The 27,218-nt window shown below is 37.8% G+C and overlaps 1 protein-coding gene across 2 annotated transcripts; it reads right to left on the reverse strand.

Annotated features, from left to right (window-relative positions):
• Positions 1-1,758: 1,758 nt before the first annotated feature.
• WTAP (WT1 associated protein) lies at positions 1,759-27,218 on the reverse strand. Of its 2 annotated transcripts, none has more exons than XR_001520368.1 (8): positions 27,091-27,212; positions 22,907-22,944; positions 22,764-22,819; positions 17,959-18,017; positions 16,094-16,221; positions 9,665-9,843; positions 4,784-9,454; positions 1,759-2,981 (listed from the first exon to the last, which is right to left on the reverse strand). XR_001520368.1 is itself a non-coding variant. In XM_015621374.3 (8 exons), the coding sequence occupies exons 2-8, from the start codon at positions 22,934-22,936 to the stop codon at positions 2,398-2,400; spliced, it is 1,191 nt and encodes a 396-aa protein (XP_015476860.1). In that variant the 5' UTR covers positions 22,937-22,944; positions 27,091-27,218; the 3' UTR covers positions 1,759-2,397. The 2 variants fall into 2 exon arrangements, 1 of the variants encoding a protein (XP_015476860.1); XM_015621374.3 differs by having other exon boundaries at positions 4,784-4,938; positions 27,091-27,218.

A 27,218-nucleotide genomic window follows, 5' to 3' on the forward strand; every position in this document is an offset into this window, starting at 1 on the left:
TTATTAATTTTATTATTAACTGGCACAGTTGCTGGGTTGCTTTCATTTTGGAAGAATAAAAATATCACACAAAGAACCCCAGCCTGCTTATTTAGAAGATACCTTCTAAGCAGAGGATGACAAAGGGAATGGCTTGTCTTACACAACTTTTTTTTCAACAAGCTAACTTGAAGTCTAATGGTATAATTTGTATTTCTGATTTTTTTAAACATTTATTATTAGTATTTGTTACTCTTGAGAAAAACCTCCTATAAAGATGATTTTAAAGTCATGAATGTCCTGTAATATCCGACTGATTTAAATAAATTCATCACCACCTGAGAGCTATGCCCTTTTTTTTAACCAAAGATTTCCTCACAAGGCTCTTTACCATCTGATCACATAAAGCCTGATTACTATATTATGTTATGAGCATTTGAAGCTTTTGTACATTTTGCCATGTACAGGACCCAGGAGGTACATATATACATATCCTACATGAGGAAGCAGTATGACGCCAGGATCAAATAAAACTCATCATCAGGGACCTCTGTCATCTAAAAATTCTTTTGGGTGCCAAATGTCAGTACCATTTTTGTATAGATATTTGTTGCTTCCCTTTCATGCATTTACTGTTATTTTTCAGGCAATCAGGCCTGAAGCAACATTCAAAAAGCAACGAGGTATCAGCAGTGGAATTTATACTTCCAGTGACCACTACCTCATTGATTTAGAACATTGATGTGAACCCTATGAAATTAAAATACCAGTTGTGGGCTGCTATGGACTAGTATGTTTCTAATACAGACAAGTGTACCTGGGTAGCATTTTAATTACATCCATTTCTCTTGGACTGCAAGACACTAATTTACACCACTTAAAAATGCTACCACAGACATCTTTCTATAACCTAAGAATTCAGTGCAACTGTGAATTTCAACAGAGTGCTCTAGAACTTTTGAGAAATACTTATTTCAAACAAGTCTTGTTTCCACAGTGAATTGCAAAACAGTAAAGCTCTTTCTTACTTAGTAGCTACATATGCATTCATTTTATTAGTTGTCTGGTAATTACAAGACTCACAGGTAGAAAAAAGGTTGAAACTACACTTAACCCCACCCTAAAATAAACCACTAAGTACTTCTGTCTTACCTTGAACAGTGCATTTTCATCTTCTTGTTCATGTGCTACCAACACTAATAGATGGAAAATGAACACCAGAAATCCAGGTTCTGAAATTCATAGCTCATTGCTGAGCAATAAAAGTATACTTGAGCAATACTGAGCAATAAAAGTATGTTTAATTAAAGGAAATTCTGTCATTCTCTGCACCTGTTAAGAAATCAGTTTCCTCAGGCAGGTATTTAAAAACAAAATTATCTAGTTCAAAAGGCTGAATTGCTAATTCCTTAATTTTTTTTAGTTTAATTTGTGCTGTTAGGTACTTCAAGCTTTTGCGTTTGGGTTGTTTTTTGGGTTTTTTTATAATCCTTAATAAAACCAGGTTCAAACTCTAAGGTTTACTTTCATTAACTTCTCCTTTCCACCTCCCCACCACCCCCACCCTTTTTCTGCCAGTAAGGACAAAACCTGTGGAACAAACAGTATCAGGCTGTCCAAAATTAGCATGAGCACACACCTAAAGCTTCATGTATCTGGCATACACTGTATCAGATACGATTGACACAGATACAAATTCAAAATTCAATTCAAAAGCAAGGACTATAAAAACACCGCATACAAGTAAACCACGTAAGCGAATGCAGAACAATGAGGAAATTACATTATTAAAAGTTTTTATTTAGGTTTGGTCAGTACAGGTAAGATAATATTGGAGTCACAGAGCAATATGCATCAACAGGATACAACAGTTCTTTAAAACTGAGTAACTATGCACACAATTCATAAACATTCGGTCACCTAAGGAGAAAATGCACAGATGTATGGTGGGAAAAACTGTAATTAACACTGAAACTACTACAGGACTCCAGTAAGTCCATCTTTTTAGTGATAAAACTACTGTACTGGGCAAACTTGGCAGTCATAAACCCACAGCTATTATGACAAATCTTGAAGGTGGTGTTAAGTATAACAGTATGAGTAAGAATGCCCTTACACAGCACAGGTTCTAGATATACACAGATTTGTACAGACATCATTTATGTTATACTTTATGGAAATATTTTCCATTTCAACTTCACATTAACTCATATAAAAATAACTTGAGCTACACAAACGTCCTTTTAGCAACATTCAACGTAATTAACTGTTAAAATTTCCAAAGTGGCAGAGGTATTGAAGCAAAAAGAAACCCACAAAAAGGCAAAATTGTGACAAGTATGCACTAATTTAAACGGCTCCTGGACAGTATCCTCTCCCAATTTCAATGACACTGTATAAAAATTTTGCAGAAAAATGTTACAAAACTGAACCCTGCACATTTACATTGGAGTCCAAACCATTCTGGACATGACGAGAACCCACAGTTCTGTTACCTTTCATGCTCACTGTTTTCTCCTCTTGAGGATCATGATTGGAGTCTGTGTCATTTGAGTGGTGAGTGAGAGAGTTTTCACTGCCAGTGGGAGAGTCTACACTTTCATACCCAGTACTGAGCTGGTTTATGTAGCTACCACTTCCTCTACCAGTTCTATCTTCAGAGTGGTTGGACAGCTTATTACCATTCCCTGGAGAAGCTGGGAAGTCATCCTCCGTGCCGCTACCCTCCCTATAAAATCCAGGCCCAGACGTCCGCTGATGGGAGGAGCTGCCGTTGCTTGGTCCGTTTGCCAGGCGGCTGCAGTCTTTGCCCACGGCCTCTCCCTGCTCCGTGGGCTCAGAGGATGGAGTCCTGCTGGTACCTGGGTTGGAGGCCTGGGACTGCTGCTGCTGGTACTGTGCCAACTGCTGGCGAGTCTCCTTCAACTGCTGCTGAAGAACTAGAATGGTACTCTGCATACCCTCTACCTCCTCATCAAGCTGGATGATGAAGTCATTCAATTCTATGTAAAGAAAACACATTTGTTGCAAACACTTAATAGCCCATATACAGCTTGAATCTCAGACAAAAAATTAAAATCCCATAACTCAACATTTTATGCTGAAATTTTTCAATGAACTATTTCTCAGCCATCAGGTATGCACTGGTTTTGATACTCTGCCTCTGAAGGAGAAAATGCTTAACAACTGTGGTATCTACTTATTTTCTATACTGCTATTGAAAATATGTGAGAAAAATTTAGTTTCTGGGCAAGAAAGCAAGATATTCAGAAAAAAGCTCAATGAAAACAATTAATATTTTGCAGATACTAATGTGTCTACGTTTATTCAAGTATAAATCCCCAGCAGAAATACTGTAAAAGTGACCATGAACTATATCTATACATAACAGATCTGATTAACTACAAAATCCTATTCAGTAGCAATAAGCATTATTTTTTCCATCATATTTCAAGGAAGTTTCAATTCTTACTGTGTTTGATCCTTTAAATCCTTCAAGAGAGGACACAAAAAGACCTTCTTACCAACAAGAGTGTTAACTAATTACACAAGGTGTTTTAATATTTATGTACCAGAAAAAAGGTTTTTACAATTAGTACTGCATTCTGGAACAAAACAAATTTGACCTCTTAACAGTGAAACACTGACTCAGTCTTCAATTCAACTGCAACATCAGTATGACAGAGAAAATAAAATGCAAAGTGCTTACTATTGTAAAAATTATTAAAAACAAGTGTTCTTGCTGCTATGGAGAACAATCATTAGGAAAACTGTTATTGTATCATCTTGATTCATCTATGGGGAAGAAGCAACTCAATGCTGGAAATTACCACATTCAAAAGCAGCAGTCTTTAAAGAATGTCTACACTTGCTTCAATTATGTACTTGGTAAATTTTGTTGAAGTGTGTTTTCAAAACAGTAGTTACTGCTCCCAGAAAATGACATTATACAATCATTCACCTTAAGTGTTCTAGTTATTTTATACTGCTATTTTCTCCAAGAGATCAAAATATGATTGGGGGAAGATCTAGCCTTAAAAATGCAGGACATCTCAGACTTAGATGTGATGCCATATCTAGTTGCTGGTATCTTACAATCTTCAGATGTTAAACAAACAAAAAAGATACTCACGTCTATGTGCTGTCTAGATAGGTTATAACCCCAAACTTCAGAAAACCTAATTTAACATTCTATGAAGAGCCATTACACTACACAGAATGCAAGACTGAAGACCTTTAAAACTGCATTTTCTCCTCCATTTAAATTATGCCAGAGGCCAGAGTTTTTAGATAATTTCAATTTAGGTTTTCAGTGTCGCAAAATTTAGACTATAAACATGATGAGACATTTTCATTCATCTGAGTTAAAGGGAAAAAAAAATATCAGTTTTACACATTCTTAGATATCGTTGAAAAGTTGGTGATTTAAAATAAATTCCAAATGAGTCAGTTAAAAAGCTGTTCTCAGTGCATGCCTAGGCCTCATGTAATGTTAACAGCTTTCATCCTGCCAATTCACCAGTAGTGTGCAGTCTAAACATTCCCTATTAAGTAGCAAGACTTATAGTAAATACCTCTATTTCAAACATTGCATTACTAGAGCTGAGGATCCCACCAATTCCCCCAAACGTAAGGATTTTGTTTGTTTTTAACTAAGACTACCAGTTAATACTTACGACTGTCATATTTTGCTCAGTACAGCCCTTTCATTCTAACAAAGATGTTTTTTTATTATGTATATCATCACAAAATTAAACTTGCAGAAGTGCAAAGCAACTTCTATTTTTGTTAAAAAATCCCTTACCATCCTGACTGCTTTTAAGTTCCTCACTATATTTCTTCTGTAAAGCCAATTCTGCCTCAAGCTGTGCAATACGGCCTTGGGACAGCTGCCTTCCAAGCTCTTGATTCTCCTGGATAAGCATTCGACACTTCGCCATTAACTTTTTCCCTGTTTGGCTGCAAAGGAAAGAGCCATCTATCACAAAAGGAATATAAAACCTTTAGTTATCTTCCTCAATCACAATTACAGACAAAAAGGAGATGCAATTTCTGCATGTCACAATTCAAGGAACATTATGCCTCAACATAATTGTCATAGCAGAAAGTCTCCCTATAGTTACCACGTGCTGTTCCAACGCCAGTTGATCTTCAGTCGCTGTCCCACAAAGTGGAAGGCAAGTTTTATTACTGAAAATATGAATAAGCATATTGTACTTTTTTGATACCAACATCTGGATTATCAGTATGCACAATCTTGCATGTGCCAATTCTTAACGGAGTTAAATATTTGATTAAAGATGTGTTTTGCAATTCAAAAGATCAAGGACTGCACAGAAACTACATGAGCAAATTATAAGCACAATCATTCCCCATTTACTGCACTAATGAAATGCAATAGCTGAATTTGGGTGAAGGAAGTTGCTTTGGGGGAAATGATAAATCTCATGTTCATTTTTCATATTGACAACCATTTTTCCTTAAAGGGTTTAAGCATTTATTTAAATGCTGTCCAGGTACTCTTGTTTAAAAAAATGAGGTGTCTATTTTTCAACACTACTTGTATGTTTGACAGTCACATGCAGAGTCTGCTTTATGATTTCTATGGTCAGCATCTCTTAAGTATATCCTGTATGAAGAGGAATGCAAGTGTAGCTGAACATTGGAAGGACATCAAGGAAGGGGTATATTATTTACTTCCTTTAAAATGACAGATTTCAGATTGTAAATAATGATCATCAGGACATTCAGTTTCTAAAATAAATGTGAAACAGGTAGGAACTGACAAGATTTTCTTTACTAAATTGGTACCATTACACATCTTTAATCTTCATGATAAAAATCTCATTGTAAAGCATTATAGGAAGTAGTATGCAAATTAATATATAGGCAATACAGCTGACTCCACGAAAGAAAAATTAAAGTCCTTTAGGACTCTTAGTCTGCCAGGTCAGGATAGCATCCCCAAACAGTTCTTTTAATAGGCTCAGCACCATAATGAAGCTGTCTTCTTTTCTATAGAAGTGTAAGCTCTGCCAAAACCCCCAAACTTAAACAGTTTTATTGTGAATTCAATAGCAAGACTTGCGTTACTTTTCAAGACCAAGAAGGTCATTTAATTTTTTATATGCTTTTAAACAAGTGACAAATACTGAAAAGAAATTGAGGATTAAAAAAATAGAACAGGAAATTTCTGCTACAATCACAGCCACAGTTCTCTCCTGCAACCAAAATACCCAACCAGAAGAATTTAAAACAGCAATTTCCTTATCAACTACCTTCTGAGCACTCAAGTCTTAGAACAACTTTTAAGTTCTCTGCCAACTCTGCCCCATTTAACATTTTTCAACTGACTTTCCCAAATCTTTCAGATGGGCTGCTCCAGAAGGAATCTGGCTGTGTAAAGTCCTGGAGGCCTGAAAATCTGCTAAAGGCAGCAGCCTGTTTTCTTTCTTGATGTGATGTCCAATGCCAGGTCCTTGAAGTTTAAATTGTGCCGACCTAATACAGTCCAAGTCGCACATTTAAGATGCAAGTTTCCTTAGAGATGTTCATTCTGTGCAAAGCAGGACCACTTTGGAGATAACCAATGTGACAGATCCCAAAAGTTATTAGGCAGACATGATTTTTAGCCATTGGCAAATTCCTGTTACTGTATTCATTATTACTGCAAGTAGAAAAAGTTTACAATGCTTAAGTCATTTAATGTTTTTCTCTTCACAAACCAACATCAACTGCAGAATCAGGAAGTACCAGTTACCTTGGAATTGGGACAAATTTAGAATCCCATTAATATCTTCAGGTTAACTCCTGCCAAAATGTAAAATATTTATTACCTGTATAGAAATTTGCATAGTTACCTATAATGCTATTTCTTCCCATCAGAATTTTTCCAGATGTTCTGAACTAGCAGAGAATAACCCTTGCAATTTACAAAAAGGACAATATATTCAAGAGCATTAAATCCATTAACTATTAAAACAATTCCTATGATCTGTAAAACTAAGTTCAGCATTGTTTTCACAAATCCTCTTGAACATACATGCAACAAAACCTGTAAGAATATAAGTGGTTAAATTTCAGAAGACTAAAGTTTGTTGTACTAGGCTTACTGCAAAATGACATTTCAACTAATTTTTTTCCATATCTATACTCTGCTTAATGATGGTTAAAATGGCTTAGCATAACCATTCCTTTGATTACATGCCCTTTCATTTCCCCCTTCAGACATCAGCAATGTTTATGCTGCACAGCCTTATCTACACTAAGGTCCGGAACTAACTCTGCTTAGGGCTGCAGTTAACATGTTATCCACCCCAAGGACATCAGTTTAGGATCTGAATAGGGCCATTGCCTCTTCTAAAAACCAGGCCAGATGCCATGAAATGAGTAGTTGTGTACAAGTATGGACAATTAAAGCAATTAAGGGGGAGAGGGGCAAGATGCAAAGAATAAAAAAACACCTACAAATATTTTACATGAGCCTATTACTTCACCTTTCAAGAAATGAAAAGCAGTAAAATCTTAACCCATTTAACAAAGCCTCAATAATTTACCAGGAAATAACTATAACTTTCTATATTCCAGCCACTGCATGTATGAATTATGCACATTCACACCACTGACTTAAAATTGTATAATGTAAATTAGGGTATGTTGCAGCTACAGAAATAACATTTTCTTTTGACACTTGAGTTTGAAAGGAAGTAGCAAGTTACTCATCTCTCCTCAGCTGTACTCACACATTCAGAGCCTGAGGACTTTAGAAAACCATCAACCTGTATCTAAATGTATTAAATAATTTTCTGAACTCCCAAGTTAGAAATAAGCAATCTGCATGGCATGCTTCTTTCAACACATTATAGCAAGCTTTACAAATGCCTTGGTAACACATTAACGATTTATTAATATAAGTCTTACCTCTGTTTTGATGCTAGATCAATAAAATCTTAGATACTGCTATAGCAAAATCATTCCGGATGTATCACTTTTAAAAAGGTAAAATTTTTCTGTGGATTTTTCTTTTTGCTGTTAGGTCATTACTCATGCAAAAAAAAATAAACCTGCATACGCTTTGATCCCGTATTAATCACCTGAAGCACAAACAGTTAAAGATACTTCCAAATCAAAATTATGTTACGGCATCTTAATAGAAGTCACCAAAACAGTTAGAATACATCACCTTCTGTGACAGCTGAATGTCTTTTTAATTTAAAAATTAATTTTTTTAAACTGAGTCATAAAACGTTGCCCAACTGTTTTGAAAAATTAAAACCTCAGATTACTAAACAGACCTCTATTTGCTACGGGAGAAAACAAACACACAAATGCTACACCAAATCTACATTTTGCTTTACAGACCTCAGAGGTGCACTCCCAACTGTCCCAGATTGCTACTCTTACAAGTAACTTGGGACAACAGAACAGAGGCATCAATAGAGCAGCAAAAACTCCTTCACTGAATCCACCAACAAAAATGCATGCATTTAAGGTTTTTTTGGTTTGTTAAAATACTGACTTCGTTTGCAGCGAACGAGACAATGCAGAAATAACAACCTGTTCAATTCTCGTTCATCCCAGGAGTTTCACGATACAACAGTATATCCAGAAGTGTTCCTTGAACTACGTATTACAACTATTTCAAGGCACATTTTATAGAGAAGCACAATACAAAAAAACCCAGGTGTACAACGGAATAAAAATACCCCACCAACACTGAAGACAGTTGCCATCTTGTGCCTTCTGTATTAAGCATTTGAGATCAGTTCTTAGTATGAAGATCGAAAAATTCTCATTTCTGCATGAAAACATGCAGTGAAATTCTTATCACAACCAGTTTTTCTTATACATGCTAGTTGTGATCAAATATATGTTGCTTCAGACAATTTTAAACCTGCATTTAGATGGAATGTACATTTTTGTACAGTTCTAATTTTGAGGCGTCCACAATATTACCAACCATCCAGAAAACAGTTCATTATTTAGCAACAGTGACTTAAGGCTGCATCAAGTGCTAGAGCCCAAAGGCTAAACAGTCAAATGTGTACACTACCACTGTTGTGATATCAAATAGCACTCTTGTGGCTATTCAAAACTGGTTAGCAAGTAAACTCTTTAATGCAAAATTCACCTCATCGAGTTTTGACCCAGCAGTTCAGTGAACAAGCAGGAAGTCCACAGTCTTATTGGCAAAACTGACTTACAGTGTCTCTAAGTCACTAGGCTCAAGGTTAAGAGCGAAGCATATTCCACTTCTACATTTTACGGGAATTTTACATGTTCAATTCATGATTTATAATCTCTAGGTTCTCTCTCCTCCAAACTGTCTGTAGACACAGTGTGCCACAGACTTAAGACTTCTGTTTCTCCCTCTATTTTCTTCAAATAGAACAATTTTGCAAATGTCTACATGTTCTAGAAAAGATTTTTTTCGAAGATGGCCATTTCTTCAGAATAGTCCGACGCTGTCAGGCCTCTGAAGCAAAGGGGAGAAAAAAGCTGAAACACAAGGTTCACCTGGTAAGTTTTACATTAAGCATTACAAGCTGGACAGTATAAGAATGTGGCTTTTGCCTCAAAACGTCTGAGTCTTGGTGTGGAAACGAGTACTTGGCTGTCCCACCATAGCATTCTCGTAGTGGGACTGTCAGGGAAGTCTTGACTGGGGAGTATTTGTTTTGTTTACCTATCAGGCGTAAATTTCCAGGCACTCAGTTCATTTTGGGCTTGTTCCAGTTTGTCTTTAGTCTGTTCCAGTTCACCTTTCATTTTTAGGAAAAACAAGTTGATGGCTGGGTCCACCATTGTTGATCGCAGTTGGGCAACACTAGGCTGCTGGACTTGCTTGAGGTACTGAATCTGATTCTGCATAAAATGAGAAAAAAATACTGTTATTCATACAATATTAAAGAAGAACTGCAAGTCATTTCAATACAAATCATTACCCCAAAGTTATCAAGGTAGCTTGCCTTCTTTCATGCTGCAACCCAAAAAACACAGGATAAAAGAATCACTTGTGCATGCCTCAAACCCTTGTCCATGTGTCTGCTCATCCACGCCCCCTAAGCACCTTTCATGCTTTACCTTTCACAGCAGATTTCCCTCCAGACCCCAATTATTGTCTACATGTCAATTTACATTAGTCTGAGCAGTATCTGGATTAGAAGCAATTAGAATGCACCCTTTCTTTTGTATCTGCCTGCACTCCTTCTGGGGAGCAAAGAGCATATGGAAATAATTATCTGCTTTAAACAGACAGTTAACTCCCACTTCAGTGGAAGTTATTAAGGACCATTACAGTTTGACATGAAATATTTACAAGCAAATAATAAAAAGGTTTTTAGAAACTTCTGAAGTTTTTGCAACTGCAATAGTCACTTATGATGCAAGATTGTGTTTTTTTAAACAAAATAATTTAGAAATATTAACAGCAATTAAAACAGATTTTGGTTGGATTTTATTCCCTTGCATGACCACAAGCCAAAGGAGATACAAGTTAGTATGTTTAGAACACTTGTAATAGTGAAAAATTCAGAAGTCACAGAAAACAGAGGTTTTCTTTTAAATACATTTATTATTCAAAATGAATGTAAATAAATTATTAACTTTATTAACTTTTTTATTAACTTCAGATTAATAGTTTCTTCAATTTTAATCCCATCACTTAAATGGTACTAAAAGTACGTGTCTAGAACCCTGCTAATCACCAATACCACATCAGCCTGCACAGAATGTGTTGATTCTTAAATTCAATTTATTATGCTCCCTGTATCACACACATTTCTTCATGAGCAAGAGGTAAACAATGTTAAAAGACATTAACTGGAAGTCAGATGGTTTGTTTCCATGCAGGCAGTCCTGCAACCAGACTTGAGAGCAGAGAGTTTCACTGACAAACCCTAAAGGGCAAGAGTCTCCCTGCACTCTTGCTTCCTTGGGACACACCATGTTCCTGTACATGCAGTTACTCTCTCATGGGGTCTTTACACAGCAGTGGTGAAGAGGAAGCACAGAAGTCCTATGTACATTCAGTGTGCAGGAGCAACCTCAGTCACTTCTAATTGAGTATAACATGGTTTAATTTACATATAGTTAAGTAGCAAAAACTCCTGGATTTTATTTCAAGTAAGTGGTTTCAAAGGTACTAGAATAACTGAAGTATTGCCTTTGTCACATTAATTTGATATTATAAAAATACTTAGCTACTTAAAAAACTGAAATCATCGTACTTTAGATTTTAAATAGACAAAGTTCTACGTATGCAAAAAGAAATATAAAAGGAATAAAGCACTACATATAAATATTTTCAAGAATTAAAACACTCAAGAACCCACATGCAAACACTACCTAGAAACAGGAAATACAGATTAAGATAATGCTAACAATTCTTGGATGGCATTTTACCTCTCGATTCCTTTGCCTCACTGAATGCACAATACATCACTCACTGAGTAAGGATCAATTTTATTCATTGTTATTGAAGTCTATTTGATGTTCCTTGTTTTCCTAAGGCCCATATTCCTCCCTCTTCCACTAAATCTAAAAATTGTAACAGATTCCCTGGATCACTAGAACACAGAATTACTGCCACTGCTCCTCAGTCACACCAGAAATATACTTTAACACTCTGGAGGACCCAGCCAATGCTGTGCAGTGCCAGTTATTTGACAATCTCATGGGTGTCTCTCCAGCTCGCACTCTTGAGCCCAGCAGATGGCACCCGTACAGGACTTGAGCTCATCGTTTCTGAAGCAATGAAATAAGTAGAAAGAACTTATTTAAGCTTAACAACCCTTGCTCATTCCCTCCCCAAACTTAAAAAAACAACAACAACATTCTCTTCCTCTATACTTTTTCCAACTCAAATTTTCTTAATCCCTCCACCAAAGTGCTTTCTCCAGTATTTAACTCCAGAATTCCCATCTGCCAGGCTCTTCATCCATGAAGACCTAGCATCCTCCTCCCAGTATGACCTGCTCCCAAAGCAAGCCCAAATGTCTTTCCTTGTCTGCCGATTTCCTAATTTTGTCATCCTGCTTAGCCAGTCCAAACCTCACATTCTTGCTCCCTCTAACCACTTTCTAGTATGAGTCACCTCCCATTGATATTCCAGGTGGTAACGGTTAGAGAACAGGAGAGTTTGTTTGCCTGTTGCCTTCAGGCTACAGGTGAACATACAGGAATAGTCATGCCCAATGCTAAACCCCAGGGAATGCCCACTCTAACACCTGAAATGCCTACAGACTGTTCATATTCCCAGACATGAAAGCATACACTAGCTAGTATTTTTCAAAAGCCCATCAGACAGACAAGTAGAGGTAATTTTCACAAACACAAAAATCTTGCTATCAGCTTTCTCTGTGTTTCAACCCAATGCAGGACAGCACTGAAAGCAGTCTATTTAGAGGACATCAGGCTGTGTGAGGTTTTGTTTATGTGCATTTTTATCTTTTAGTTAAAGACAGACAATAACATTTTCAATCCCTCTAGTTCTCACATTCTTGAAAACAGCTGCATGCCTTCAGCTGCAATCATCATCCAAAAACAGCTACAAAGAACAGCCTCTAAACATGAAGAATTTACAAAACAGATTACAGGTGCCTGAGACAAAGTGTAAGCAATCTAAGTCAGATCAACATTATATCCTTCTTACAAGGAAGGAGTAGGAAGTAATGAAGTGCACAACTAAGAAGAGAAAAAAACATAACAGAGCTGTAACCTAAGCCATAAGAGTAATGACTATCTAGTGCTACACTCCAACTGCACCAACAGAAAGTTCCACCCATTGTCATCTCTTGTAGATCTTTTCCATGAAAATCATATTTGAGCAGCAAGTATTTACAAATTTCTGCCCACTTACTGACTCAGTAACTGTGCGGTAGCCTGGAATGAGGTTAAGGCCCTTGCCTGAAGTAGCATTAACTTTACTACCACCTCTGGCAGAAATAAAGCTTTATTGTAGAAACCATAGCCAATATCATCTTACCCACACTTCCCTAAAAGGAGCAACCACTTCTAGGGGGTTGTTCCTGCTGGGGGAAAGGTAGCTTGAGGCTGCTGCTGAAAACAAGGCACACAAGATGTTAAACGCCTGAACTTCTAGGTAGCCCTTAATCACCCTAAAACCACAGAGAAACACTGCGGTACCTGTCACAGACTTTTACTAAGCTGATGGCTCTGAAGAAATCCATATATTTTCTTGCTAGACTCAGCACAGAGCACTAGAGAGAATGGAGTTATACACTCCCCTCGCATCTTGTCTCTTCAAAAACAGCACCAACACAGAGTAAGGGCAATGATTCCGCTACTGCTACTCTGACATGCACACCTACACTTTAAAGATGACAGCTGGTGACTTTCATAAACTGAAAGCACACTAAAAAGCTACTATTTTAAAAAAGGGTGAAAACTGAAACACCAAAACAGAGCTCATCACACCCTATTTTAAAACGGAGCTAGTGTACTTTAGTAAGCAAGGTGTTCTAACACAAGTAATCAGAAAACTCAGTATTTTCCAACTACTACCAGCTGAATGTGGCACAGTATTAAGTTTTTAACCATTTAAATTTGAAAGCAGTAAATTTGAAAGAAAATGTCCCAAAAACACATCTGTAGTTTTCAAGAAACTAGACACCATAAATGCTCAGTCCTTCTGAGCAAAATGTGACAGGGAACATTGAAGGCTTACATATAAATGTTACTGATGTACTTTACATGTAAGTGTGGACTATAAAAAGACTAACTAATAAAAACATGGAAAAATTATTTTATAGATTAAAATCAGGCACGTCAAATGGCATCACAAGATGAATAGTTTACTACATGATTAAGCAACCTGTATCTTAGCTTTCCCCATTTATCCAACATGATGTATTTTTCTACTGTTACTGTAGTGGAAAAAACACTCTCTAGTAAAGCCTAGTCCTTCACAACTTCTTAAAACTATGTGCATTTTTAAACTTCAAAATATATAAAGGTGAAAATGTCTCAGTTATACACCTATAGTGTATCCATTTTACACCTCTTTTTCAAGGATCTTCCTACCTCCATATACTATGGACATTACATCCTTGGTGTAATTCTTGAGTCAGGAGCAGGAGAAATCTAAGCCACATAAGTGTGTGGGCACTTGTCTGTTTTTTGTTTCTTTTTGGCAGGTTGTTACCCACCCTTTTTTCTTTTTTAAAGTACACTGAAAATCAAAGCTTTTCAGAAGTTCTTCTAAACAGATATTCTGGAAAGATTATGCAGCTATAAACATCTAACAAAGTGCAGCCAAAAACCCCTATAGTTCTCATGATATTGTCAAATTCAAAGCATTAAATACCTGAAGTTTATGACTTCAAGGGAGGAAGAAAGGAAAATACAGTACACACAAATTTGGTTTTGGTGAAAACCTTACATTTCTTTTTATTTATTTATTTTTAGTACTTACTGCTTTAGGTATATGCTTAGAAGTTCAAAAGAAAAAAAAAACCAACCTGTTATTACTGCTGTTCCACATAGCAGAATTTATCAGTAAAACTTCACAATTGGAGCAGGACCAATACTGTACCCTTACAACTAGGAAAGTGTTGCAGTACAGATCTTCACTGGCATCCTGGGCCACATTAACAGGAGTGCAGCCAACAGGCTGAGTGAGGAGATCCTTCCTCTTACTTAGCACTGGTGAGATATCTGGGGTACTGCGTCCCTATCTGGACATCCTCGCACAAGAAAGACACATATATGAGGGTGAGGCCAGTGAAGGGCCATGAGGCTGATTAAGGGGCTGGAGCATGTGACACACAAGCAGAGGCTGAGTGTTAGGGCTGCTCAATCTGGAGAAGAGAAGGCTTGGAGGATGTTAGGGATGTGCATAAATACCTGATGGGGAGTAAAGCAAGCAAAGCCAGTGGTGCTCTCTGAAAGCACAGAAGGTGATAGGCACAAACTGAAGCACAGGGAATTCCACTTAAACATAAGGGAACACATTCTACTGCGTCAGCAGTTCAACACTGGCACAGGTCACCAAAGAATTTTGGAGTCTACATTTTAGGAGATACTTAAAAGCCACTAGTGCACAGTCCTGGGTAACCTGGTCCAACAGACCTTGCTGTGAACAGGCAGGCTGGACTTGAAACTGCAAGTCTCTGCCAACCTCAGGGATTCTGGGCTTCATTTTTTGCCACTGCAAAGTAAGCATAATCCCCTTTATTTTTTTCCTGTTTATCATACTATTTACTGTGAACTAAAATGATCTTATGGTCTTAAGAACAGTGAAAGTACTGTGTACTGAGCTCAGTCATACTACTATACCTATACCTGACAGCTCTGAAAAACTCCAGGTAAAAAGGAAAGGAAGACTTAAAAAGCAAAGGAAAGCTACAACACTAGTTATTAGTTCTGCACAGAGCCTGTATTTCTCATAAGAGAAGCTCTGAAGAGTATATTACCAAAACTAGCAATAAACTTTTTACAATCCCCTCAGAAACTGTCAGATTCTAGCAGAATGAAAATTACATTAAGGTAATCCAAAATGAGACAGTTTCCAAGAAACCAAAACTAAATACAGATGTAAAAGTCACAAAAACCAGCCAGAAATAAAGAATAAATAAAGATCAACAAAATACGTAACCAGAACACTACAAATTAAGCAGATCTGCTGAAGTTCAAAAGTAGCAACTTCACCTATCCAGACAGCTTACATATACCTTGTTATCCAAAGGCAATGTAAGTATCAGCCTAAAACCTCCTAAATGAAACCAAGTAAACTCAGTCATATCCTTACATTTTTATTTGTTCCTGACTTTATAATGACACTCAGAAGTAACATTTTTGTAGATATATACCGTAGATAAATGCTAAAAGAGAATATATGCAAGAATTAGCTTGAAGTAAAAGCCTTTCCAATCACAACTGCTACTGAAAATCAACAGAAATAACTAATATTAAAAAATCCCCAAACTTTAAGGAGTGATCTTTATTAATTCAATGAAAGCTGAAGTACCCTGCCATGTCTTTAAACAGAAAATGTAATGGTGTAGATACAAAAAAACACAGCACATCGGCACTGGCTCAACAGCTGATATTGCTGCAACCGTCTGAACACACTTATCCCTTTCTAAGTACTTACAGTACACTCTTGCATCTCCTGTTCCTTAGTTGCCAGCCTCATCACCAGAATATTTTCTCTTCGGGCAGACTCTTGCTGCTGCTGTTTCAACTTCTCTTCAGATTCTCTCAGCCCCGTCACATCGTTAGCTAACACGTGCAAGAACATAGAGAAAGCATGTTTTAGCATACCCTTCTATAGGAAGCTTTTAAAAGATAGCAAAAAGAATCTAAAAACCAAATTCATAAACAGAAGTCAAACAGCTACACCTTTTACAGTCATGTCTATAACCATCATAAACAAAACAAACTATCATTAAGTATTAGAAAAGCTTGACAACAAGTGGCTTTAAATCCATATTCCTGGTCCTTCTTTAAGACTTACTAAAATTTTGAAGATATTTATATAGGAAATCACTTTTAAACTGCTTGCTTAACCAAATATTATTACAACCTGCAGTCTGAAACTTGGGAAGCTGGAGCTGCCCAGATACACGTAAGAAAAGCTGAGGCCAGGGTGGTGGAAGAATAAAGTCTGTACTCTCACAAAAACCAATCTGCAGTCTGTAAAACAGTGCTGTTTATAGCAATCCTCAAACTGGTCTCAACACTCCATGAGCAAACAATAATACATTTGAGAACATTCTGTCACAACTAGAATTCTGATCCATGGACATTTATGAAAGTTTATGTAAGAAATGCATAAAAGGCAGCACATTTCCAAATTACTTAAACAAAAACACATGCAAGTAACCTTATACCAACTGTATACATTCACTCTGCTACTTGTCACATGGAAAACAATGAAAAATTTTAATAATATAGATTTTCATTTTTTTTTCTAATTTCTTGAGAATAATCAGACATGAATGTAACTTGAACATCACAAATTGCTTCAGGACAATGGTTTCTAAATAAATCTTTGCAGATAATTCATTAACACTGATTACTACAGCCTGTACTGTATCCAAGATCAAGAAACAAGGAATGTTGAAACAACTTATTTATCCATGTTTAGACAGTCTGAGATGTGAATGGAATCACCTGTTTCCACATTTGCTGTATTTCAGTCTCTCCAAAACCCAAAACATTATGAGACAGCAGTAGAAGGATGTAACAACAGCAAAAGAGAAGACATCCATTTGGACTGACAGAAAAATACCCTTCAAACTCAGTGGTACTATATCTCTAAGTATTTAGACTGTGTCTTGGTCTTCAGGACAGACTGAAAAGGTGAAAACAGGAAATATACTATCTCTAGCTGCCAACATAACTTTTAAAAGTGACTTAGGATGGGCTGCTCAGTCACTCCCAGAATGTATTCATATTTTCTCATTTCAGAGTAATGTATCTTCCCCATGTTATCTTCCAAAAGTTCAAGTTTTAATGACCATATAAGAAGGACAATCAAATTTGCCTGATCAGATCAAATAATCCTTGGGGACACATTTTACACATTTACCTCTAAGCACTATTTCCCCTCCCAGTCTTATAGTCCTGGAATATTACCAAAGGCACAGACATTCCTGGAGTATTCCAGTAGATAAAGTTTCCTTTTCTAATGGTAAAGTTCTGAAAGTACATCTATTTATGGGGTTATGCTTTGAAGCTTTCCCTTGCCCACAGTCTGTGTCCTATAGATGCAAAAATAAAGACTTTTTAGACGGTGGGATAAATTTGCAACTGCAGAAGAAGTTGGTAAGAAAGCTGGGAGAGACTGAAAACTTAGAAATGTAGAAAAAACAGGGTCTCTTTTCCTGACAAGTAACTGACATAACAGATCATTATCTCTCATTTTTAGGACCTTTAGAAAGCACATACATTACTTGATCACTCTGCTTTATACATTCTGGTAATTTGCACCACTTTGAAACCCAGCTAACTTACAATTAAGGTCTGTGTACTTGCCCTCCAGAGCTTGCACGTATGCTTCATATTGTTTCCACCTGTTGCAGATACAAAGAGAAAAAAAAAAAGAATTTTCTGAAGTTCTGTTTACTAAATCAAGGCATCTCATTCCTAAGCTTTCAGAGCTCACAGTGATACCATAATCAGAAAACGTCAGGATGGAATTACACAACTGCACAAAAGCGAATTCCAGTTTTAAAAAAAAAAGCTTTTAATAGTGGAAATAGTTAAATCTGCTTTGCATCTCAGAGGAATAAAATGGTAGCTGTGCATTACAACACATGAAATTGACATCTTAAAAATCACTATTTTACACAAATACTAGGATCAAACACTACTTATTTTGTCATCTTTGTGCAGTACCCTATATACATCTTATTCTCATAGAGCAATTCAAACAAAATTCAGTAACAAACTGTGATACAAATACAACATTAAGTATGTTACCAAGTGAACAGGACAAGCAAAAGTGTATTATAACACCAGAAATAGCAGCCTAGGTTAAGCGTTGTATCAGCTCATTCAGGTTAACACCATTCCCTGATTATATTCATATCCATAAGCCAAACAGTTTAATAACTCTTTGAAAACATGCTATTTAGGCAATTCATTCACGGTCAAAAAACATCACTTAAAAACAGCACTAAATTTTATACAAACTACCAAATCAGTAGCAAATATCCCAATGATTTACAGCTGTAAGTTTAGCATGAAATGCTTTATGAAAAAAAATTCACAGCAGTGTTTTGGGATTTTAAAGTAGCACTTTGTACCTAACTGTGTGTTCTCCATGATGGTACAACTGCACATTTTAAAGAAAATTAATCTAACAGCTTATCACTACAGAAAAAGGTGTTTGTTCCCTCCTCCCAATTACCTCTCTCCCTGAGATGTATTTTATGCCAGATTCATCACAACTGCTCTATTTGAACTCTGTAACCTATACTTCTACTTTAATTGAAACTATAAAATCTACCTCAAGGTAATTTGGATTATGTAGTGAATTCAAACAGTACATTAAAGGACCTAAAAAGCATCAGGGATCTGTAACAGCAAGCAAGATCACATTATGGAAAAGGAAGTATGAGACCTCTTCCTTCAAGCAACATCAAAACTTTTACAACACTTCAGCTAAACATGACAACAGCATGAACAAACTCTCAAAACTCTGTAAAAGAGAGCAGTAGTATTCATACTTAACCCTTAAATTTGACCATTAAAAATTCTATGTTAGTTCAGGAGATTTCATCTCCCAGAAGTAAAACTGAAATGGTCTACTGAACAGCTAATCTAGAAAGATATAACCTAATTTTACATTAGAAAATTACACGCAATAAACAGTTGGTCTTCAAATAAACAGGACTACTTGACTTTTAAGTTACAGCTCACAGTCCAAACCCATTAATTCTATCAAAATCATGACACCCTCACACTTCCTCAACAGAAGCACTATACAAAGGAAGCGTATTGAGGACATGAAACACAAGTAGATGTGCCAGACCATTAACTGAAAAAAAAACAAACCAAAAAAAACACCCCAAAATAACCACCCACAAGCAAACCACGTAGCCCATGGTCACCAAGAATGTTGTAGACTTCTAAGTCACCTCTCAACAACTGCTAGTATTTAGGCAAGAACTAAACTCCTGGAAAAGAAAATCTAGATGGCACTAGGCCATGTCATGGATTTCAACTCGTATGCCTACCAACAATTCTAGAAAACGTAACTATTCAGATCTGGCATTTTGTCAAAAACCTGGTAACCCTTGCAGTTGAAGCAACTTGTACTGGGTCTGGCAGAGACAGAGATAATTTTCCCCACAGCAGCCCTTGTAGTGCTATGCTTTGCACTCATAGCTAGGATGGTGTTGGTAACATACCAGTGTCTCAGCCACTGCTAGAACTGCTCATGCATCATCAAGGCATGTTTTGTAGCATTCCCCCCTCACCAATAGGCCAGGAATGGGTAAGATCTTGGGAGGGAACAAAACCAGATCCTTGACTTCCTTGCCCCAGATCATGCCTTCCAGCACACCTGTAGCAGACTGAAGCAGCTCATCAGTGAATATGAGTGGCAGAAGAATGACAAAGGCTAAAAGCTAGATTTTTTTTCTCCCATCAGTTTGCTTTCCACTCAATATGGTAGTTTATGTTCATAATCTGATGGTTCAAAATTAATAACCTGAAGAGTTTCATTGAAGTTCTACTTGGAAAGGCATTCAAAACCAGACAGGAGAACTACAAAGATACTTTTGAACCTGTTCTGCATTCAAGGGATCACTTACAGTCTCACAAGAACTGGAAGGTAACTGAGCAGCATTGTCAGTTACTTAATTCCCTTCATTCTCTAAAAATACTAAGCAGTCTTTATGGAAGTAATTTGAAGCGACAAAGTCCTAAATACTTTTTCTTGAAGCACTCTTATTTTATGCTGAGCTTTGGGGTTTGCAGCAAATGATAAGCATTTAGGGGTTAAGACACACACTGTACCCAGGCCATTCCAAAAATGACTGGCTCTAAGTCCCAGTCGACTGAAGTTTAGTAAAAGCACTCTATTTCCTCAGAAATGCTTGTGTATATTGGAGTGCTTCAGTGTTTTACCAGCTAATTGCTCAGCTAAATGACCAGGGCAATACTGATCAGATTTTTAGCTATGATCTACAGAGTATTTCTTTACCATGCTCCTGGCTCTTCTTTCTCTCAGAAGCTCCTACAGTCATGCTAAGTAACTGCTGCATTAGAGTGGGGAAAGTTTAAGGTGAGTCCACAGCAATAAGTCATGAGACAAGCAGAAATTCAAGGTCAGATCTAAAGCCTCTGTGTTAGTCCTGCTCATATTTTGTCAACAAAAGTTGAGCAAACCTGAATTATGTACTTCTTGGAAAAGAACAGTAAAATTTGGACTCGTGGCACAGAAACTGACAAAAAAAGAGAATAATCGTTTCTATCTATGTATTTCATCACTGTAACTGTACAGCAATGGTGATTTACTACCTAAAAGATCATTACACGTCTGTCTCAAAAAGCATTTGCCTCACCGAGGCATGGACCAAAAAAATACATTCCAAATCTTAAGACAACCTAGAGGTCAACACATGCTTTTCTATGTCTCAAAGTAATAGAAATGACATTCGCTAAAATATGTGTAATAATATGTCATTCCAGCCTACAAGTGAAGCCAGCAGTTAGTGTAATAATTGTTAGTTTTTTGTGAAATCGCAATTAGAGGTGAACTTAGTAGAAATCCATCAATCTGCCCCCAAACAAAAAAATGTTTGAAAGACTGATCAATGCAAACTAGTAAAATAGACATGACCAAAATGCAATTTAAATTTCCTTTTCTGGGTATATTGAAGTTATTCTCCTTAAATCCATCAAGTGCTCTTTTTGAGAGCATGTCAGTTTTTATTCACACTAAGATGATTATTCAATAGCAACACAGCTGTCATTAGCAAATTCCCTTCTTCCTCCTCATTAACACAGGTGAGCTGCTGGCATTCTTTACCTCCTTGGGTGTATTACACCCCATTCTCTCCTGAATATGTGCTGGAAATTCATCTCTTCTATGGTAGCAACTAATCATTGCAAGTTACAGAAACTGATTACAACTGACAGACATTTTTTGTTTTCACATTATCAGTTAGAAAGCGTCACAGAATCTACACTTTGATATTTTCACATGAATTTTATTGCAGGAAGTAAGGGCACAGCTTCGGAGACTTAGGAGTTTACTACTGCCAAGTTTTGAGTATAGAAACTTTTATAAAAAGGATCACAAGGCCAAAACCACTTATGAAAGAAGCACTTCTTCTGTTTAAATACATTTTTCTTTACAACCCAAAAGCCTGGATACTCGGAGGCAGACAGAAACCAGTTTTAAATATATGGAGACAGACTGCGTTTACTCCCTGGAAAAGACTGTCAACCCAAAAGTAGCTGGCAGGATAGCTTGTCCAGAAGGGAGGTAGTTGATCACCACATATACAAAGCGTTGTATATGCAACCCTGTGTTGCTACACAGTTCAGTCTTTGTTCTATGAAACAGCAAAATTTACCTTGAAACCCTAATAAATGCTAATAAACTCGGTGTACAAGAAGCCAAGAACTAATGTTTACCAAAATGCACAGACTACTCCAGCAGATAAACAAATGCCCCACAGATGGCTCATTTGGATAGCTCCTGGTTTACAAATCTTGAAATTCAGGCACACAGAGACAAGTGGATTGGGGTGATTTCTTTAACCAGGTGGTCTGTGCAACAGAATTCCCTGCAACTGTTTCCATGGTTACACAGATGCTTTCTAAAATTAAAAGATGGCCAGGGTCTTCCTTATTGAAGTTCTAGGTGATGAAAACTTCAGTAACATTTTTCTGTTAATAGCCAAATATGCTGAGAAGAAAACTGCATGGACTGATTAAATGTAAAAAGTACTGGAGAAGTAAAGAGTTGACATTTTTCCGATGTTTAAAATAACTTGCTATCTATCAAGGAATGTAAGCAATTGTATCTTCTATAGTTATGAGTGAATAAAAAAACCCACTCACACTCATGTTTTACAAACTACCAGTAAGGATTTTGCCTCTTGTGAAAAAGTGTTCCCTCCCAAACTACAAATAAAAATACTTGGGAAAAGAGGAGAACTTTACAGAGGAGATGCATCATGAAACAAGTAAAACTGTTTTTCAGAACAAGGATGTTAAAAGACAATGGAAGAGTAAATTCACATATCTTCCACTGGAAGTTCACTAAAATGTTGAGACAGAAAAAACACTTTTTACATTACCTTAGGATAAGCTCATCTCTAGGTAAAACCTTAAAATCTGCTTCACTAAGGCGAACCTATGACGCAAAAAGAAAAGCATAACTTATCAAGCTGTCCCGATGACCAGGAAGAGTGAAGCCACAAGTAATTTTAAAAACACATACCTTCTTTGGGAGAGGTTCTTCATTTGTCATTGTGAACTCTGAAGGGAGAGGAAAAAAAGGAGTTTTATTTAGTGTAGTTTCTAGTGTAAAAGGAACACTGAACAAGTCAGAAACTTGTACTTCTAGCCTTAATTGTTTTAATTTGCAGTATTACACCACTGAAATGTTGGTTCCACACAATGCAGCACCAGAGTACAAAACAGCACTATGACATGTTTGCTCCTGTAATCTAGATATAGTCAGATGCATTTTTCTAAAAGCTACCTCAAACTTTCTACTTATGTCTAAAAAGCCAACCTGTAATCAATTCTTGCTATTTAACTAATCAAAACCATCCAACTTTGTATCAAACTGACATTTAGTATATGTCTACATCTACGGAATGTTGTATTTTACAAGGTAAAGGATAATGAGGGTCTGAGGAAAGCAATTTATACTACTGCGCCTCCTCTTTGGAATAAAAGAGGATAATTTGTGAACATTACAACATGTTCTTGCAAGTACTTACTCTTGTAAGATTCTAATAAACAGGAAGTACTGTTATTTTAAAACCCATGTGAATATTTTCAGGAAAAGTAATATGCAAAATAAATGGCTTTGATAGACCATCAAACTGAATTCCTTTAGTGCATACAGAGCATTAAGAGTACTGTATTTTGCTATTTTAAATATTCAAACTGCCCTGACTTACAGGACATGCTTCCTTATCTCAAAAGAGTAATACACAGTATTTTCTACAACTATGATTATGTAAAAAATACTGAGTTCCTAAATCTTACAGGCATTCAAGTTACAATAAATGCAAGGTTTGCTGGAGGCATGTATATTTGCAGTATGCTTTACACTAGAAAAGTTGCATATAATATTAAGAGCTGACAAGCTTGTAAAACTGCTACCATACATATAGCAGGGAAAGGATGTGTCAACTCTTTGGTTGTGAACACTTTAGCTTTAAAGAAACAATGCTCTTAGGGAGAAGATATTTTATTTTCCCAATGATTTTTATGGATTACCTTAGTATTTTCACAATGACACACAATGCACCAATTTAACTTTTCCAAATCCCAAACTGCTGGTTAGTAAGACAAGCAAATACTTTCCAACAAAGCCGAGCCTTTTCAACCTGCACTAACTAACACCACTGACAACTACACAGCACCCTACCAAACAAGGTCGTGGTTAACAACATGCAAAACAATCAACACTCACACTCCCTTCCTATAATAAATACTGACATTAGAACCCACAGAAAGAAAACATTCAGAAGAGGCATCTCACTAACGAATGGCAGCTTCCTGTTGCTAGGCTTAGTAACGCACAGGCACATACGTGCTTCCCTAAACTAGGAGGTCCCCTCTACTCCCACCCCCTTCTCCTTCCACTCACAAGAAGTTACTCAAGCACTTTGCTTGAACTTCTGCATGCAGATCCTTATTTGAGACTGTTTTACCAAAAATATATCTTAAATATAAAATACAAGCGTAAGAGGGAACTGATAGAAATTGCCAGTGCCCAACTCAGTCATTCAGAGTAACTTGAGATTAGAGAGGGAATACTTGTGACCCCTGTATTTAGGCTGCCTACCTTCCCCACTGTAATTTTTCCCAAGATTTTTAGATTTTTTTAATTCCTTTGGAATCTGGAAGTAGCCTTGAAGATCTCAGCTGGTGTTAAGTTCCTGACAGAGAGAAAGATGCTTTTCAGATGTCAAACAACTACAGCTAACACTGACTAAATGGTGCACACATGTCAAGTCATTACATGTGTGTTCCTCAAAAAAGTACCAGAAGCACACAAATGCCAAAAAAGGTGAATTTTCCCCAAAAACCTGGCCAGTAACCCCTGCTGCAGCATACAGCAATTATAAACATGTGACTGCTGCCACATTCATGACTACAAGAAAGCAAAGGTTGATCCTCCATCCAAATGTAGGCGACACTGCATCTCCAGACCTCACACAATTCCAGCACCAGACCATGCTACTCTAACCTCTACACCCAGCACATCACCATTTACAAAAACACCTCCTGCTTTCAGACAAGAGCATGAAAGACTGAAGTTATGGGCCACTGCATCACAGAAGTTACTGCCTTACTGCCACTTATTATTACTTGCCACGATAGAACCACACATTATAAAATAAAAATACACTACTAAAAAATATTCTGTAGGTTACTCTGGAAAAGTTAGGTTGATAATATCTATAGATAAACACTTAATGCTCTTTCCACACGTACGAATTTCACCTTGCAACAGATTTTTGAGAAGCCAGAGTAACTTAACAGAAGCTTACACATTTATTACTGTTGTACACTGCTATCATTGTGCTCAGAAACTGCTCTGTTTCTCAAAGATATCAGCAGTGCCAGGCTGGCTACAGCAACTGTCACAGTGATTTGCCTTAATTTTATGTTAATGAGCAGGTCAATCTGTATGCTACAGAAAGCAACCGCAACTGAAACGTTCATTCTTTTAATCTAATACAGTAACTTCTCCAGCACTGTGCACTAAGAGATGCTTCTTATCACTTGGAACTCCTCTAAGAGATCATCTCTCTCCTACCCCTATCAGAAGTATCTTGCAAGACCATGATGAAGTGTCACTTTTTACAATAAAAAGAATCAATGTAAACAACATTCCTGCATAGCTGACTGGAATTAACACGATTGTATTTTGTGAATTATATTATGAACAGCTTAACTGTACTATCCTAACTAAGCACTTTCATGATTTTGCAGAAACAGTGGCTGCCACACTCCTTCTGCATATCTGCTCCTGGCAGCAAGCAACATAAAACCATATTCCATACTTAGAATAACACTGCCACAGGCACCAAAAGAATTTTTAGGAAAACTCTAGGTTTTAGGTTTCTACGGCAGTTTCAATTAAAAGAGATGTGAAATGGGGAAAGCATATTTTTATTTTAGTAACTCCGGAAGAAGCCCACACACCTTTTTCTACAAAGTTTATAAAACACAGGATTTAAAAACTTTTTTAAAAAAACTCAATGAACAAAAGTAATTGAATCAGGTATGCAGCTTTACTTGTTATACCCGAATCGAGTTATTTTAATGATATGAAGAATGAGTTCCATGGGGAAAACCCCAGTATGGGCTCCCAGCTCCCAAAGCATGTATATATGTTTGCATATATATATAAACATATAATTTACAGAATCACAGAATCGGTAAGGTTGGAAGGAACCTCTGGGGATTATAAAAACCACCCCCACTTCACTACCAAGGCAAGTTCACCTAGAGCAGATAACACAGGAACGTGTCCAGGTGGGTTCTGAACGTCTCCAGAAAGGGAGACTCCACGACCTGCCTGGGCAGATGTTCTGAATGAGTGTACTTGAGATTGCTCAAAAATTTCTCAGATCACACTGCAGCCTAGAAAGGAGTTAAGGGGGAATGCACCATCACAGCAGTCTGTTCCAGTGCTCTGCCGCCCTCAACGTAAACAAGTTCTTCCTCATGTTGAGGTGAAACTTCTTGTTTTATTAGTTTAGGGCCATTGACCCTCGTCCCGCCGCTGGGTACCACTGAAAGATTCTGGCACCGTTCACTTTATGATAGCACCCGCCTTTAGGATATTTGTACGTATCGATGAAAGCCTCTTCTCTTTTTAGAGTAAACAGGCCCAGTTCACGCAGTCTCTCCTCACAACAGAAATATTCCAGACCCCAAATCATCTTTGCGGCCCTCCTCTGGACCCCCTCCAGCAACTCCTCTTTCTCGTATTGAGGAGCCTTTTGATTTTTAAAAAGAAAAGCCTCACAGTAGCGCCGTAACCGGTCAGCCCTCACGCTCGCCTCAGCAACCGCGGGGGTCCCGCCCCCCGACCCGCGGGCCGCAGGTGTTTGACAGACCCAGCTGCTGCGGCCGCCCCCCAGCCCAAGCAGTGCCCGCCCCGCCGCCCTCGCTCCTCTTCCACAAGGGAAGCGATAAACACGGCTCCCGCAGCCGGGGCGCGGCGGCAGCCCAAGGCTGGGGGAGGAAGATCCCGGCCGCGCAGCCAGGCCGGGCTTCGGGGCCTCGAACAAAATGGCTCTAAGTGCTTCCGCTCCTCCCCCCCGCGCCTGAGGTGTGGGATGAAGACGCCGCTGAGGGTCGGCACCCCGGGACCGCGGGCTGCCCTGTCCTTCCGTCCCGCCGGGGCGGAGCGCTCGCACGGCCACTCACCTCCCGCCCGCGGCGCGGAGGCCCCGCGCCCCTCGCACGCCGCTTGCCTGGGCCGCGCTCCGCCTCACATCGAGCGGGGCCGAAACGCCGCCACCTCCGCGCCTGCCGCCACCAGCTCCGCGGGCGCC

This window comes from Parus major, chromosome 3 (assembly GCF_001522545.3).
Source record: "Parus major isolate Abel chromosome 3, Parus_major1.1, whole genome shotgun sequence".
NCBI classification, from domain to species: domain Eukaryota; kingdom Metazoa; phylum Chordata; class Aves; order Passeriformes; family Paridae; genus Parus; species Parus major.

Bases quoted from the DNA above. Each gene is read 5' to 3' on its own strand.
- WTAP (XM_015621374.3), bottom strand. From the start codon at position 22,936: ATGACAAATGAAGAACCTCTCCCAAAGAAG. The intron at 4,939-9,664 runs GTAAACAAAACA...TTTCCTTTGCAG, and splicing joins TGGAAATTTACGCCTGATAG to CCAAACAGGGAAAAAGTTAA. The intron at 2,982-4,783 runs GTAAGGGATTTT...TTCTTTACATAG, and splicing joins ACTTAAAAGCAGTCAGGATG to AATTGAATGACTTCATCATC.